Source organism: Entelurus aequoreus, linkage group LG26, assembly GCF_033978785.1.
Source record: "Entelurus aequoreus isolate RoL-2023_Sb linkage group LG26, RoL_Eaeq_v1.1, whole genome shotgun sequence".
Lineage (NCBI taxonomy): Eukaryota > Metazoa > Chordata > Actinopteri > Syngnathiformes > Syngnathidae > Entelurus > Entelurus aequoreus.
In genome coordinates, this window is record NC_084756.1 from 26,341,946 (window position 1) to 26,358,769 (window position 16,824).

At 40.8% G+C, this 16,824-nt stretch overlaps 1 protein-coding gene across 2 annotated transcripts in view; it reads right to left on the reverse strand.

The window, feature by feature from the left end:
- Nucleotides 1-7,189: 7,189 nt before the first annotated feature.
- LOC133643057 (phospholipase B-like 1) overlaps nt 7,190-16,824 on the reverse strand; it is a 34,175-nt gene continuing 24,540 nt past the window's right edge. For both annotated transcript variants that reach the window (XM_062037466.1, XM_062037465.1), the window contains exons 7-12: nt 13,238-13,382; nt 12,973-13,173; nt 10,780-10,920; nt 10,527-10,712; nt 8,723-8,829; nt 7,190-8,657 (exon numbers count right to left, since the gene is read on the reverse strand). In XM_062037466.1, the coding sequence (XP_061893450.1) occupies nt 8,481-8,657; nt 8,723-8,829; nt 10,527-10,712; nt 10,780-10,920; nt 12,973-13,173; nt 13,238-13,382 (957 nt within the window). In that variant the 3' untranslated portion in view covers nt 7,190-8,480. The remainder of the gene's footprint in view (nt 8,658-8,722; nt 8,830-10,526; nt 10,713-10,779; nt 10,921-12,972; nt 13,174-13,237; nt 13,383-16,824) is intronic.

Sequence of the window (16,824 nt, forward strand, 5' to 3'; positions counted from 1 at the left end):
TACTGCCTCTCACCCTCCACCCTACATCAATACATGTTTACCATACTGCCTCTCACCCTCCACCCTACATCAATACATGTTGACCATACTGCCTCTCACCCTCCACCCGACATCAATACATGTTTACCATACTGCCTCTCACCCTCCGCCCTACATCAATACATGTTTACCATAACAAGTCCAATAGCAAATATTTGCAGACTGTGTCACATTGTAGTCAACAAATAGGAGCAACATATGAAAAATAGATCAAAACAATGTAAAAAAAAAGACAAATATATATGCAAATACTTGTTACTTTTTTAAAATGTATTCTTTAAGAATAATTACTAATAACACAGATTTGTTTTTAAATATATGTATCATTTTTTTGGGCAATTAAAAAAAATATATCCATATGCAAATTATATGATGTCATATTAACACCGCCCAAGCCACGCCCCCACTGCCACAAGTCAACTGGCAATCTGTGAAAAACACTGTATACTATGTATATATATATATATGTATATATATATATATAAAGGTATATTAATGTCTATATCCCATTTATTGATATAAATATATAAATAATTGTGAAAAATATTTATTATATATGTATATATATATATATATATTAATGTCTATATTTTTCAAAATTAAATATATAAATAATTGTGAAAATTATTTATTTTAAATATATATAATTATGTATACATAATTGTGAAACATATTTATTTTAAATATATATATATATATAATTATATATATTTAAATTAAATTATTTTCACAATTATTTGTTATGATTTATTATATATAAATATATATATGTTTATATATGTATATATACATATAAATAATTATTTGTTATGATCTATTATATATATAAAATATAAACATTAATATATATATACTGTATATATATATATATATATATATATATATATATATATATATATATATATATATATATATATATGAATGCCTTTATTCTTCACAATTATTTCTATACATAGAAATAATTGTGAAAAATATATATTTTATATACACATATTTTTCCCAATTATTCATATATATATATATATATATATATATATATATATATATATATATGTATATATATATATATATATATATATATATATATATATATATATATATATATATATATATATACATAGATGCTTTAAAAACCAGTAATGGCTAAATTGGGGCCCTAAGCAGAATTTGTTCATACTATATTTAGGTGACAAGGATTTTTATACTACAGTATTTAACGTAGACTTAAAATGCAATTAGATGCATGCTTTATGTATATAATCATGTGTTAATATTATAAACAAGGCTTATTAGGTCAGACTGACTGTAAAAGAAGGGACTCATAAAAACTGATGAAAAAATATTTACATACAATTACGAGGTGCTTAAATAAATAGATTCTAACTAAATTAATAAGAAAAACGATAAATATGTTTGTTAAATAATATGTCAATACAATTTAAGTGCATATAAAACTACAGCTTCACCACTTTAGTCATAGTTTTTGCGCTTTAACCTCTCTATGACTTTAGTTCCAGACTTCTTCTGTTTGTTTGACATTGTCATTACTGCCACAGGTGGTGGAAAAGTGTATTACAACTGAGCACCGCTGTGGCACATATGGAGCACAGCTGAGAAACAATATATTTTGGCAGACCTCTAAGGGGCGCTCAAGGCGGAAAAAGGGCCCTATGGTTAAGCAACACTGATCTATGGAACGCCTTAAAGGGGAACTGCATCTTTTTGGGATGTTGCCAATCATTATGTAAGACAAGTACACATCTTTTTTAATGCATTCTAAATATTTAATTACTTCCAAAAACACATCACGACTTTCACTTTTTTAACAACATGACTGATTATTACTCACTGCAGACTTCATGAGAGCCCGCAACCAAAATAAAATATCACTTACTGTACAATGTCTGCTGTCATTAGGATGCAGACTTCTTGGATGTTCATATATTCCCTTTTAGATGAAGAATGATTGATAATCCTCGCAAAGAAAATGGGGGTGGAACCAAGCCTTTCCAGCTCTAAAATGGCTGTCAACTTGTTGGAATACCTACTCATGCTTCTTCTGTCCAGGTGAGAGGCATGCTTTATGATCTACTATCAACTTACAGGGAGCAGGGAAGCCAGGAAACAGCAGATCACTCGATGATGTCAACATCGGCACACAGGAAGTGACCACGGCGCCGCTATTAATAGTCTGTTGACTTTCCAAAAGGAGTAAAATGTGTTTACATCTTGACACTCACGAGTGACTTTTGTCAGGAAGAGACACAGAAGGCAGAAGTAGAATAGTTACAAGTTTATTGATGGCAAGACATCAGCAGTGAAATAGGAAGGGGAAAGAAGGATGGCGTCGTTTGTGATGAAGACGACATTGAGAAGGATTTCTAGTGCATTTTCTTCTTGCACTGAAAACAATCATTAAGCCCAAATATGTTGTACTCACGTACCCTGACACATTGTTGCATCAAATACACAAATTATAATATTTGTGCGACGCGTACGATTAATAAAACAATCCAGTTGTCATAACGTGGACTGTGGGGGGTTTGTTTTCCCAAGATGCAAGAGAAGTTGGAGTGGACAAGGCGTGAAGGTAAGGACATAATTTATTCTATTACTCAAAAAGGAACAAACAAAAGCGCGCACAAGGTGGAGATACAACTTGACTAATGAAAACAAAAACTAGCACTTGGGCAGAAACTATGAACATGAAACAAAAACACTTACTGTGACATGGCATGAAGCATGAACTATGGTAAACATGAATCTCATGGGTCGCGGAGGTAATGTTGCCAGACAGACTGCCTGGCAACTGCAAGCTTAAATAATACCGACATGATTAGTGACAGGTGCATGAGTCCAAATGTGCAACAGGTGAAACTAATGGTTGTCATGGAAACAAAACAAGGGAGTGAAAAAGCAGGAACTAAGTGTCCAAAACCCAAACAGCACATGGCCAAACAAAAACATGAACACAGACATGACACCAGTGGATCGAAGCACAACAACTGAAATCTAAATAACCTCAAATCAATGTCAAAAATGATTATTTATGTGGCTATTTTCAAATATTATGTACTAAAACAAGCAAAAAAATACTTTTTAAGCATTTTTTGGGTGGGGTAAATAGAAAATGTCCACTCATTCTGGTGCAACTCAATACAATCTGTTCTGGTTTTTCCCACACTACTTTTGTGACTAAAAAAATTCAAGTATTATTTGTATTGAAATTAGGAATACAGCTGATACTGACTGTGATCGGCTGATACCAACACCTAGTATAACAACACTTATTGCAATACTTTCAATATCAACACAATATTTCAACTGGTTCCTTAGCGTCTTTTATTAGGCACAATTGTTTGATCAAAACAAAGTCAAGAGTACACATTAACTCTACTAAAACGACTCTCTTTTAAAGTCCTCTTGTGTCCGGGGAATTTGTTCTCTGGGTTTGTAAACGTCAACAAAAACAACACCAAAAAAAAGATTTAGAGAAAATAAAAATATCGATCTAATTTCTCTAACTTAAGGTACAAAGTAACTTTATTTTCCCTATTTTGGTTTAATTGCATTAATTGAGCGGCTCCACACAGTGTATGGACACACATACTGTGTGTGCGGCTCCACACTGTGTATGGACACACACACCGTGTGTGCTGCTCCACACTGTGTATGGACACACACACCGTGTGTGCTGCTCCACACTGTGTATGGACACACACACCGTGTGTGCTGCTCCACACTGTGTATGGACACACACACCGTGTGTGCTGCTCCACACTGTGTATGGACACACACACCGTGTGTGCTGCTCCACACTGTGTATGGACACACACACCGTGTGTGCGGCTCCACACTGTGTATGGACACACATACCATGTGAGCGGCTCCACACAGTGTATGGACACACATATTGTGTGAGCGGCTCCACGCTGTGTATGGACACACATACTGTGTGTGCGGCTCCACACTGTGTATGGACACACACACCGTGTGTGCGGCTCCACACTGTGTATGGACACACATACTTTGTGTGCGGCCGGACTAAAAAAAAAAAAATACAGTGTCAGCGTTGGTGATTGGCATTAAAAGGCATAAATTGGCGAGGGTGGTCACAAACTTTTTCAAGAAAATTGGTGGATACTTATTGGTCGGCACATCCTGATTTAAATTTGAATTTTTAAAAATGATTATTTATAGTTTTTCCACTGAGGGCCACACATGCATGAGGGAACCATTTTCATATTTTTTCATTTTTAAAACCAATACCATTTTTTTCCGCACTATAGAGCGCATCGGTACATAAGCCACACCCACTAAGTTTTATTTCCCATACATTAGCCGCACCGGGCTATAAGCTGCAGATATATTCCTTGTGAAATGACTTATTTACACTGAAATGTTTATTTACATACCTTACTTGTTTCCATACGGTGTCTGTAACACGGCAGTAAAACAGCTGATCAAACAAAACAGAAGTCATGGTCATGGAGCCACTAGCTGCGCAAGCTAGCTCTCCAATCAGCTAAACAGACTCAATAACTCCACGCTGACGTTTTGGTGAATTTACTGAGGAATTAGTGAAAGTGAAACTAAACAAAAAGAATGCCATTGTAAATTAACAATACTAACACAGACAATTGTAAATGTTAGCATATTAGCTAATGCTAACAACGCTAGCTTGATTACATTACGATAGCATGTACAAATAAGCATGACAACACTCCTGCAGACATCACACAGGGGACACTTTAGTAAGTAAGAATAGTTGTAGTTATATTGTAAAACTTATAAACATTGCTTGGACTGATGAATGATGAATCTATATGAGTAGAAACGCTATGGACGGCTAGAGGACTGAACTGCACTTCTACTTCCGGTTGAAAGCTCTACACCTGCAGTGAGCAAACTGGTCCAAAAGATGGCGCCGTAGCACTAACAATAACACGACTTGTCAGTGTCTCTGCGTGTGTTTCATGACAACTATTTGCTTTTATAAGCTGCAGTGTTCAAAAAGTAGCCGCTTATAGTCCGGAACTTCGAGTATGTTGTAACTATCAGGGCTTCCCTCAATGTTGGTGACTGTTAAAGGTCTCGGGCACCCCAGATGTTAAAGGTCTCGGGGACGCCAGATGTTAAAGGTCTCGGGGACCCCAGATGTTAAAGGTCTCGGGGACCCCAGATGTTAAAGGTCTCGGGCACCCCAGATGTTAAAGGTCTCGGGGACCCCAGATGTTAAAGGTCTCGGGGACGCCAGATGTTAAAGGTCTAGGGGACCCCAGATGTTAAAGGTCTCGGGGACCCCAGATGTTAAAGGTCTCGGGGACCCCAGATGTTAAAGGTCTCGGGGACCCCAGATGTTAAAGGTCTCGGGGACCCCAGATGTTAAAGGTCTCGGGGACGCCAGATGTTAAAGGTCTCGGGGATGCCAGATGTTAAAGGTCTCGGGGACGCCAGATGTTAAAGGTCTCGGGGACCCCAGATGTTAAAGGTCTCGGGGACGCCAGATGTTAAAGGTCTCGGGGACCCCAGATGTTAAAGGTCTCGGGGACGCCAGATGTTAAAGGTCTCGGGGACGCCAGATGTTAAAGGTCTCGGGGACCCCAGATGTTAAAGGTCTCGGGGACCCCAGATGTTAAAGGTCTCGGGGACCCCAGATGTTAAAGGTCTCGGGGACCCCAGATGTTAAAGGTCTCGGGGACCCCAGATGTTAAAGGTCTCGGGACGCCAGATGTTAAAGGTCTCGGGGACGCCAGATGTTAAAGGTCTCGGGGACCCCAGATGTTAAAGGTCTCGGGGACCCCAGATGTTAAAGGTCTCGGGGACCCCAGATGTTAAAGGTCTCGGGGACCCCAGATGTTAAAGGTCTCGGGGACGCCAGATGTTAAAGGTCTCGGGGACCCCAGATGTTAAAGGTCTCGGGGACGCCAGATGTTAAAGGTCTCGGGGACCCCAGATGTTAAAGGTCTCGGGGACCCCAGATGTTAAAGGTCTCAGGGACCCCAGATGTTAAAGGTCTCGGGGACGCCAGATGTTAAAGGTCTCGGGGACGCCAGATGTTAAAGGTCTCGGGGACCCCAGATGTTAAAGGTCTCGGGGACGCCAGATGTTAAAGGTCTCGGGGACCCCAGATGTTAAAGGTCTCGGGGACGCCAGATGTTAAAGGTCTCGGGGACCCCAGATGTTAAAGGTCTCGGGGACGCCAGATGTTAAAGGTCTCGGGGACCCCAGATGTTAAAGGTCTCGGGGACGCCAGATGTTAAAGGTCTCGGGGACCCCAGATGTTAAAGGTCTCAGGGACCCCAGATGTTAAAGGTCTCGGGGACCCCAGATGTTAAAGGTCTCGGGGACGCCAGATGTTAAAGGTCTCGGGGACCCCAGATGTTAAAGGTCTCGGGGACCCCAGATGTTAAAGGTCTCGGGGACGCCAGATGTTAAAGGTCTCGGGGACCCCAGATGTTAAAGGTCTCGGGGACGCCAGATGTTAAAGGTCTCGGGGATGCCAGATGTTAAAGGTCTCGGGGACCCCAGATGTTAAAGGTCTCAGGGACCCCAGATGTTAAAGGTCTCGGGGACCCCAGATGTTAAAGGTCTCGGGGATGCCAGATGTTAAAGGTCTCGGGGACGCCAGATGTTAAAGGTCTCGGGGATGCCAGATGTTAAAGGTCTCGGGGACCCCAGATGTTAAAGGTCTCGGGGATGCCAGATGTTAAAGGTCTCGGGGACGCCAGATGTTAAAGGTCTCGGGGATGCCAGATGTTAAAGGTCTCGGGGACCCCAGATGTTAAAGGTCTCGGGGACCCCAGATGTTAAAGGTCTCGGGGACCCCAGATGTTAAAGGTCTCGGGGACCCCAGATGTTAAAGGTCTCGGGGACCCCAGATGTTAAAGGTCTCGGGGACCCCAGATGTTAAAGGTCTCGGGGACCCCAGATGTTAAAGGTCTCGGGGACCGCAGTCAATACAGTGTTACAAATGTGTTACTTCAATATCTGTAGATAAACTTCAGCTGTATCTCTTGACATAAAAGTGGAGATTTTTTTTTGGTTTATGTTTCTCGTCTTTTTTATCAAAACCCTTTTTTTAATAGGAAATAACTAAATAATGCAAAACAAATATTCAAAGTGTCATTTTTAATGTGAAGTAATTGTAACCTTAGAAGAGTCAATCATTCATAACTAAAATGCTTTTGGTTTATTCATATTTCTTTTAAAACAATGACAGTAAAAAAAAGATCCAAAAGGCCTCCACTTATAAAAGTCTTAAAAATAAGTCATATATATATTATTTATTTTTCTGATAAGTTGAACCCACAACTTATTCCTTCCACCTTCACACGTTGATGGTGGTAGTTTCAATTCATTTGTACTTTTAAATCTCTAGAGCAACTTCCCATGTGTTTATTATAAGTTGTTATTCTTTTCTGAGCAATGAGTTTCAAAGTAAAAGCCTGCCTACTCTATTGAGACATCTTCTTCTTAAATCACACCTCTTTTCAAAGTAAAAGCCTGCCTACACTATTGCAACATCTTCTTCTTCAATCACACCTCTTTTCAAAATAAAAGCCTGCCTACACTATTGCAACATCTTCTTCTTCAATCACACCTCTTTTCAAAGTAAAAGCCTGCCTACACTATTGCAACATCTTCTTCTTCAATCACACCTCTTTTCAAAGTAAAAGCCTGCCTACACTATTGCAACATCTTCTTCTTCAATCACACCTCTTTTCAAAGTAAAAGCCTGCCTACACTATTGCGACATCTTCTTCTTAAATCACACCTCTTTTCAAAGTAAAAGCCTGCCTACACTGTTGCGACATCTTCTTCTTAAATTACACCTCTTTTCAAAGTAAAAGCCTGCCTACACTGTTGTGACATCTTCATCTTAAATTACACCTCTTTTCAAAGTAAAAGCCTGCCTACACTATTGCAACATCTTCTTCTTAAATTACACCTCTTTTCAAAGTAAAAGCCTGCCTACACTATTGCAACATCTTCTTCTTAAATTACACCTCTTTTCAAAGTAAAAGCCTGCCTACACTATTGAGACATCTTCTTCTTAAATCACACTTCTTTTCAAAGTAAAAGCCTGCCTACACTATTGCAACATCTTCTTCTTAAATCACACCTCTTTTCAAAGTAAAAGCCTGCCTACACTATTGCAACATCTTCTTCTTAAATTACACCTCTTTTCAAAGTAAAAGCCTGCCTACACTATTGCAACATCTTCTTCTTCAATCACACCTCTTTTCAAAGTAAAAGCCTACCTACACTATTGCAACATCTTCTTCTTAAATCACACCTCTTTTCAAAGTAAAAGCCTGCCTACACTGTTGCAACATCTTCTTCTTCAATCACACCTCTTTGCTCTTTTATTACCCTTTTAAAGTGTTTTGGGGCTCCTATTATCTGCTGCTTTTGGACCCCCGTGTGGCAGGACACAATCACGGGCGGAAGAGGACAGGCTGCATGCTGACGAAGGTGAAGTTGTAGAAGGCAGGTAGACCCTGGTGGCTCACCTGGCTGAACTTCTCCCACCTGAAGGGCGGCAGTCCGTCCTGTGTGGTCGGCCCGTTCAGCGCCTGCGCCTGGAACCTGCCCGCCATTTGGAAGTCCGTCACCTGCCCAAACACAACAAACATTTGAAGCTGAACAAGGCGGCGTGTGATCTTCTTGTGATGCGTGCCTTGGTGTCATAGCAACCGCCTGGCGAGGGCTCTTCTGCCTTCAGGTCGTTACGGCAACAGATGGACTTGCAGGGGTTCCCTTGAGAGTACGGGTCCTTCTTGTAGTCTGACGGAGAAAGACCAGAGTTACGAGCGCCACGTCACAACTTTAATAACAAGTCGGTGACCATGGGTTTTATTTTGAAGAGTATCAACTTATACGACCCAATCCAAACAACTTTTCCCACAAATGGTGCAAATAAATCATAACCAAGACAAAAAGGTAACACATTACTCACCTCCTGCTCATCGAACTTTGTTGATATTATAAAATACGTACGATCATCATTCAAAATTACACCACAATGCATGATGGGTAATATACAAAACACTCTCCACACTTTTTATTTATTGTTTATACGTCAGCATGTGATGTGGGGTGATTGATTGTCACATCTAGTCTTAGACTTAGATTGTTACATCTAGTCTTAGACTTAGATTGTTACATCTAGTCTTAGACTTAGATTGTTACATCTAGTCTTAGACTTAGATTGTTACATCTAGTCTTAGACTTAAATTGTTACATCTAGTCTTAGACTTAGATTGTTACATCTAGTCTTAGACTTAGATTGTTACATCTAGTCTTAGTCTTAGATTGTTACATCTAGTCTTAGACTTAGATTGTTACATCTAGTCTTAGTCTTAGATTGTTACATCTAGTCTTAGACTTAGATTGTTACATCTAGTCTTAGACTTAGATTGTTACATCTAGTCTTAGTCTTAGATTGTTACATCTAGTCTTAGACTTAGATTGTTACATCTAGTCTTAGACTTAAATTGTTACATCTAGTCTTAGACTTAGATTGTTACATCTAGTCTTAGACTTAGATTGTTACATCTAGTCTTAGTCTTAGATTGTTACATCTAGTCTTAGACTTAGATTGTTACATCTAGTCTTAGACTTAAATTGTTACATCTAGTCTTAGACTTAGATTGTTACATCTAGTCTTAGACTTAGATTGTTACATCTAGTCTTAGACTTAAATTGTTACATCTAGTCTTAGACTTAGATTGTTACATCTAGTCTTAGACTTAAATTGTTACATCTAGTCTTAGACTTAGATTGTTACATCTAGTCTTAGACTTAGATTGGTACATCTAGTCTTAGTCTTAGATTGTTACATCTAGTCTTAGACTTAGATTGTTACATCTAGTCTTAGTCTTAGATTGTTACATCTAGTCTTAGACTTAGATTGTTACATCTAGTCTTAGTCTTAGATTGTTACATCTAGTCTTAGACTTAGATTGTTACATCTAGTCTTAGACTTAAATTGTTACATCTAGTCTTAGACTTAGATTGTTACATCTAGTCTTAGACTTAGATTGTTACATCTAGTCTTAGACTTAAATTGTTACATCTAGTCTTAGACTTAGATTGTTACATCTAGTCTTAGACTTAAATTGTTACATCTAGTCTTAGACTTAGATTGTTACATCTAGTCTTAGACTTAGATTGGTACATCTAGTCTTAGTCTTAGATTGTTACATCTAGTCTTAGACTTAGATTGTTACATCTAGTCTTAGTCTTAGATTGTTACATCTAGTCTTAGACTTAGATTGTTACATCTAGTCTTAGTCTTAGATTGTTACATCTAGTCTTAGACTTAGATTGTTACATCTAGTCTTAGACTTAGCATTTCACCCATCCATCGTCCATCCCAACGACTGTTGGCAAAGGTCTGACTTCTTGCACCCCCCTAGGGCCAAACCCTCCTTGTCCGGAGGGTAAGTAGGTCATCAATGTGCAGGGAGACCACAACTCACCATTGAACCTCATGATGTGCTTTAAGGAGTCCAGGTCTTTGACGTGGGCCTGGTCACGGCGGAAGATCTTGGCCCTGGGGCACAGGTCGTAGGAGAAGTCCTGGCCGTAGTGCTGCCACATCAGCTGGTAGCCACTCAGCCGGTAGATGTTCTGGTGGAAGGGGACGTTGTAGGACGGCCAGTAGCCTGTCGGGGTTCACGTTGGGGCGCGTTCAAGTCTTCGTCATTTTGGGCACAGGTGTGGGGGTCTTACCCAAACGCAGCGCTTGGGTCTGGTCCGAGTACTCCACCAGCCCAGGGATCTGCTCCACCACAGTCAGGGCACCGTCACTGATACTGTGGCCCAGCTTGACTTTGCTCCTGTCCAACACCATGTACTGATTATTGTAGGTTCCTGCAGCACATACACATCCTTTCACCTTAACCAATCACAACACAGTAGGCGTGGTCAGCAGGGACCTTTCACATTTCAATCCTTTGTTTTCCAACACTGAGCTGTGATGTCCAAGTCTTTACTTCCACTCCTGGGTCTCATTGGCAAGTACTGTACTGGTTATATTGGCAAGTACTGTACTGGTTATATTGGCAGGCTGTTGCAGTTCCAAGACAATAGATGGCAGTAATGTACAGACTTAGATGGCAGTAATGTATAGACTTAGATGGCAGTAATGTACAGACTTAGATGGCAGTAATGTACAGACTTAGATGGCAGTAATGTATAGACTTAGATGGCAGTAATGTACAGACTTAGATGGCAGTAATGTACAGACTTAGATGGCAGTAATGTACAGACTTAGATGGCAGTAATGTATAGACTTAGATGGCAGTAATGTATAGACTTAGATGGCAGTAATGTACAGACTTAGATGGCAGTAATGTACAGACTTAGATGGCAGTAATGTACAGTAATGTACAGACTTAGATGGCAGTAATGTATAGACTTAGATGGCAGTAATGTACAGACTTAGATGGCAGTAATGTACAGACTTAGATGGCAGTAATGTACAGACTTAGATGGCAGTAATGTACAGACTTAGATGGCAGTAATGTACAGACTTAGATGGCAGTAATGTATAGACTTAGATGGCAGTAATGTACAGACTTAGATGGCAGTAATGTACAGACTTAGATGGCAGTAATGTATAGACTTAGATGGCAGTAATGTACAGACTTAGATGGCAGTAATGTACAGACTTAGATGGCAGTAATGTACAGACTTAGATGGCAGTAATGTACAGACTTAGTCAGGACGTAGACTTTGGTCTGTCTTGGTCTAATATTTTACCTAACTACTATTTTATACTGCATTGTCCTTTCCATCCTTTGTAACTGAGCTATTGTGTGGAACTATTTCCCTTGTGAATCATTAAAGTTTGTCTAAGTCTAAGTCTATTTTGTTGCGCCCTACAACGAGTTAATACTGTAAGTATTGGACTTAGTACACACCATCTTAGGTGCAGTTTGGATGACCAAATTTGGGGGTATTGAAACTGCCATGTAAAATGGCTAATGCTAATCGGCAACATGTCAATTGTAAATCCAACATTTTGTACTTTCAAGCGCCTTCTTCTTGCTTTGTGGGCAGGGACAATTGGAGCATTACCTGGAGCAGTGTTCCTTCACCATAGGGCCCATTGTTGGGCCGCCAGTGACCCCTAGAGGATCGCCAAAAAATGGTCCGTATGGGCCTCAGTTGTAATACACATTTCCACCACTGGGGGCAGTAATGACAATATCAAACAAACAGAAGAAGTCTGGAGCTAAAGTTATAGGAAATATTAAAGCTTTATTTTCATTAGCACTTTAATTGTATTGGAAGTTCATCTAAGAAAGATATTCATTATTAATTGACTTGATTTATTTTAGCACAATGTATTTTTCCCAAGTTATTTACAAGTCCCTTCTTACGAAGTATATTTAGTTAGTACTTATTTCTCTAATCATCCTAAGGTTAAATAAATCATAATCTTCCATATCATCATCAACACAAGGTTGTAAACTGTAAGTAGGTTAGATGTCATTATTAAATGTTGGAGTCTGTAGTGGAAAAGTTGTGCCCCGAGGTCAAAAAGGTTTAGAATCACTCGTCCGCTCTGAGTGCTTGGCTGCTTGTTTCCCAGCCAAGTGCTTATGCTTTTGCAAGCGGACGTGTAGGTATGGAATGATGGCACCGTTTGGTTTTATGTGACTTGGTACGCGGTGTATTCTGTGCCAATTAAAGTAGCGTATGCCGAGGCTGGGGAATGCCAGCGTTTTGGCAACAAGGAGAAGAATGCAGATTTGTTTTGGCAACAAGGAGAAGAAAGCAGATTTAGTCTGTACACAATTTGAGAATTTTCTTCAAAGAAACTTGACAAGGACGTCCTTCTAAAAGCCCCTGAAAAGAGCAGGAAGGGTTCCTTCATGCCCTGGTGATGTTCCTCATGTGGTGGTCAGGTCCACTCACCAGAGTTGTACTTGGAGAAGATGCTGGCCCACTCCTCTCCTGTATGCGCCAAACTGTGGGCCAGTCGGACCCTCTGCCAGGCCAGCAGGCTTTTGGGGGTGAGGGCGCGGAAAAGGGAGGAGTTGAAGACGTTGTTGGTGGTCTGCGTCATCATCAGACCGCTCCCCAGGAGGTAGAAGTCATCCAGGGACACCAGGAAGCCTGAGGGAGGCGTTCAGACCTGTCAGAGTGGCCTGTGGGCCCACCTGGGCCACCTGAGGCATACCTGGATAGCTGCTGAAGGACAGCTTGCCAGTGGCCGTGTGCGGCTCGCTGATGTGGAAGTCCCAGTGTTTGTAGATACGCATGGTGGCAGCGTACGTGTACCAGCTGGAGTGGGCGAAGAGGAGGTTCTCGAAGCCCGGCAGCAGCTGATGGAAGCAAACATTGGTGAGGAAGTTTAAGAACATCAACTCACTCAGGACAAACATTGGTGAGGAGGTTTAAGAACATCAACTCACTCAGGACAGACATTGGTGAGGAGGTTTAAGAACATCAACTCACTCAGGACAGACATTGGTGAGGAGGTTTAAGAACATCAACTCACTCAGGACAGACATTGGTGAGGAGGTTTAAGAACATCAACTCACTCAGGACAGACATTGGTGAGGAGGTTTAAGAACATCAACTCACTCAGGACAGACATTGGTGAGGAGGTTTAAGAACATCAACTCACTCAGGACAGACATTGGTGAGGAGGTTTAAGAACATCAACTCACTCAGGACAAACATTGGTGAGGAGGTTTAAGAACATCAACTCACTCAGGACAAACATGACAGACATTGGTGAGGAGGTTTAAGAACATCAACTCACTCAGGACAAACATTGGTGAGGAGGTTTAAGAACATCAACTCACTCAGGACAAACATTGGTGAGGAGGTTTAAGAACATCAACTCACTCAGGACAAACATTGGTGAGGAGGTTTAAGAACATCAACTCACTCAGGACAAACATGACAGACATTGGTGAGGAGGTTTAAGAACATCAACTCACTCAGGACAGACATTGGTGAGGAGGTTTAAGAACATCAACTCACTCAGGACAAACATGACAGACATTGGTGAGGAGGTTTAAGAACATCAACTCACTCAGGACAGACATTGGTGAGGAGGTTTAAGAACATCAACTCACTCAGGACAAACATGACAGACATTGGTGAGGAGGTTTAAGAACATCAACTCACTCAGGACAAACATTGGTGAGGAGGTTTAAGAACATCAACTCACTCAGGACAAACATGACAGACATTGGTGAGGAGGTTTAAGAACATCAACTCACTCAGGACAAACATTGGTGAGGAGGTTTAAGAACATCAACTCACTCAGGACAAACATTGGTGAGGAGGTTTAAGAACATCAACTCACTCAGGACAAACATTGGTGAGGAGGTTTAAGAACATCAACTCACTCAGGACAAACATGACAGACATTGGTGAGGAGGTTTAAGAACATCAACTCACTCAGGACAAACATTGGTGAGGAGGTTTAAGAACATCAACTCACTCAGGACAAACATTGGTGAGGAGGTTTAAGAACATCAACTCACTCAGGACAAACATTGGTGAGGAGGTTTAAGAACATCAACTCACTCAGGACAAACATGACAGACATTGGTGAGGAGGTTTAAGAACATCAACTCACTCAGGACAGACATTGGTGAGGAGGTTTAAGAACATCAACTCACTCAGGACAAACATGACAGACATTGGTGAGGAGGTTTAAGAACATCAACTCACTCAGGACAGACATTGGTGAGGAGGTTTAAGAACATCAACTCACTCAGGACAAACATGACAGACATTGGTGAGGAGGTTTAAGAACATCAACTCACTCAGGACAGACATTGGTGAGGAGGTTTAAGAACATCAACTCACTCAGGACAAACATTGGTGAGGAGGTTTAAGAACATCAACTCACTCAGGACAAACATTGGTGAGGAGGTTTAAGAACATCAACTCACTCAGGACAAACATTGGTGAGGAGGTTTAAGAACATCAACTCACTCAGGACAAACATTGGTGAGGAGGTTTAAGAACATCAACTCACTCAGGACAGACATTGGTGAGGAGGTTTAAGAACATCAACTCACTCAGGACAAACATGACAGACATTGGTGAGGAGGTTTAAGAACATCAACTCACTCAGGACAGACATTGGTGAGGAGGTTTAAGAACATCAACTCACTCAGGACAGACATTGGTGAGGAGGTTTAAGAACATCAACTCACTCAGGACAGACATTGGTGAGGAGGTTTAAGAACATCAACTCACTCAGGACAAACATGACAGACATTGGTGAGGAGGTTTAAGAACATCAACTCACTCAGGACAGACATTGGTGAGGAGGTTTAAGAACATCAACTCACTCAGGACAGACATTGGTGAGGAGGTTTAAGAACATCAACTCACTCAGGACAGACATTGGTGAGGAGGTTTAAGAACATCAACTCACTCAGGACAAACATTGGTGAGGAGGTTTAAGAACATCAACTCACTCAGGACAAACATTGGTGAGGAGGTTTAAGAACATCAACTCACTCAGGACAAACATGACAGACATTGGTGAGGAGGTTTAAGAACATCAACTCACTCAGGACAGACATTGGTGAGGAGGTTTAAGAACATCAACTCACTCAGGACAAACATGACAGACATTGGTGAGGAGGTTTAAGAACATCAACTCACTCAGGACAGACATTGGTGAGGAGGTTTAAGAACATCAACTCACTCAGGACAAACATGACAGACATTGGTGAGGAGGTTTAAGAACATCAACTCACTCAGGACAAACATGACAGACATTGGTGAGGAGGTTTAAGAACATCAACTCACTCAGGACAGACATTGGTGAGGAGGTTTAAGAACATCAACTCACTCAGGACAAACATTGGTGAGGAGGTTTAAGAACATCAACTCACTCAGGACAAACATTGGTGAGGAGGTTTAAGAACATCAACTCACTCAGGACAAACATTGGTGAGGAGGTTTAAGAACATCAACTCACTCAGGACAAACATTGGTGAGGAGGTTTAAGAACATCAACTCACTCAGGACAAACATGACAGACATTGGTGAGGAGGTTTAAGAACATCAACTCACTCAGGACAGACATTGGTGAGGAGGTTTAAGAACATCAACTCACTCAGGACAGACATTGGTGAGGAGGTTTAAGAACATCAACTCACTCAGGACAGACATTGGTGAGGAGGTTTAAGAACATCAACTCACTCAGGACAAACATGACAGACATTGGTGAGGAGGTTTAAGAACATCAACTCACTCAGGACAGACATTGGTGAGGAGGTTTAAGAACATCAACTCACTCAGGACAGACATTGGTGAGGAGGTTTAAGAACATCAACTCACTCAGGACAGACATTGGTGAGGAGGTTTAAGAACATCAACTCACTCAGGACAAACATTGGTGAGGAGGTTTAAGAACATCAACTCACTCAGGACAAACATTGGTGAGGAGGTTTAAGAACATCAACTCACTCAGGACAAACATGACAGACATTGGTGAGGAGGTTTAAGAACATCAACTCACTCAGGACAGACATTGGTGAGGAGGTTTAAGAACATCAACTCACTCAGGACAAACATGACAGACATTGGTGAGGAGGTTTAAGAACATCAACTCACTCAGGACAAACATGACAGACATTGGTGAGGAGGTTTAAGAACATCAACTCACTCAGGACAGACATTGGTGAGGAGGTTTAAGAACATCAACTCACTCAGGACAAACATTGGTGAGGAGGTTTAAGAACATCAACTCACTCAGGACAAACATTGGTGAGGAGGTTTAAGAAC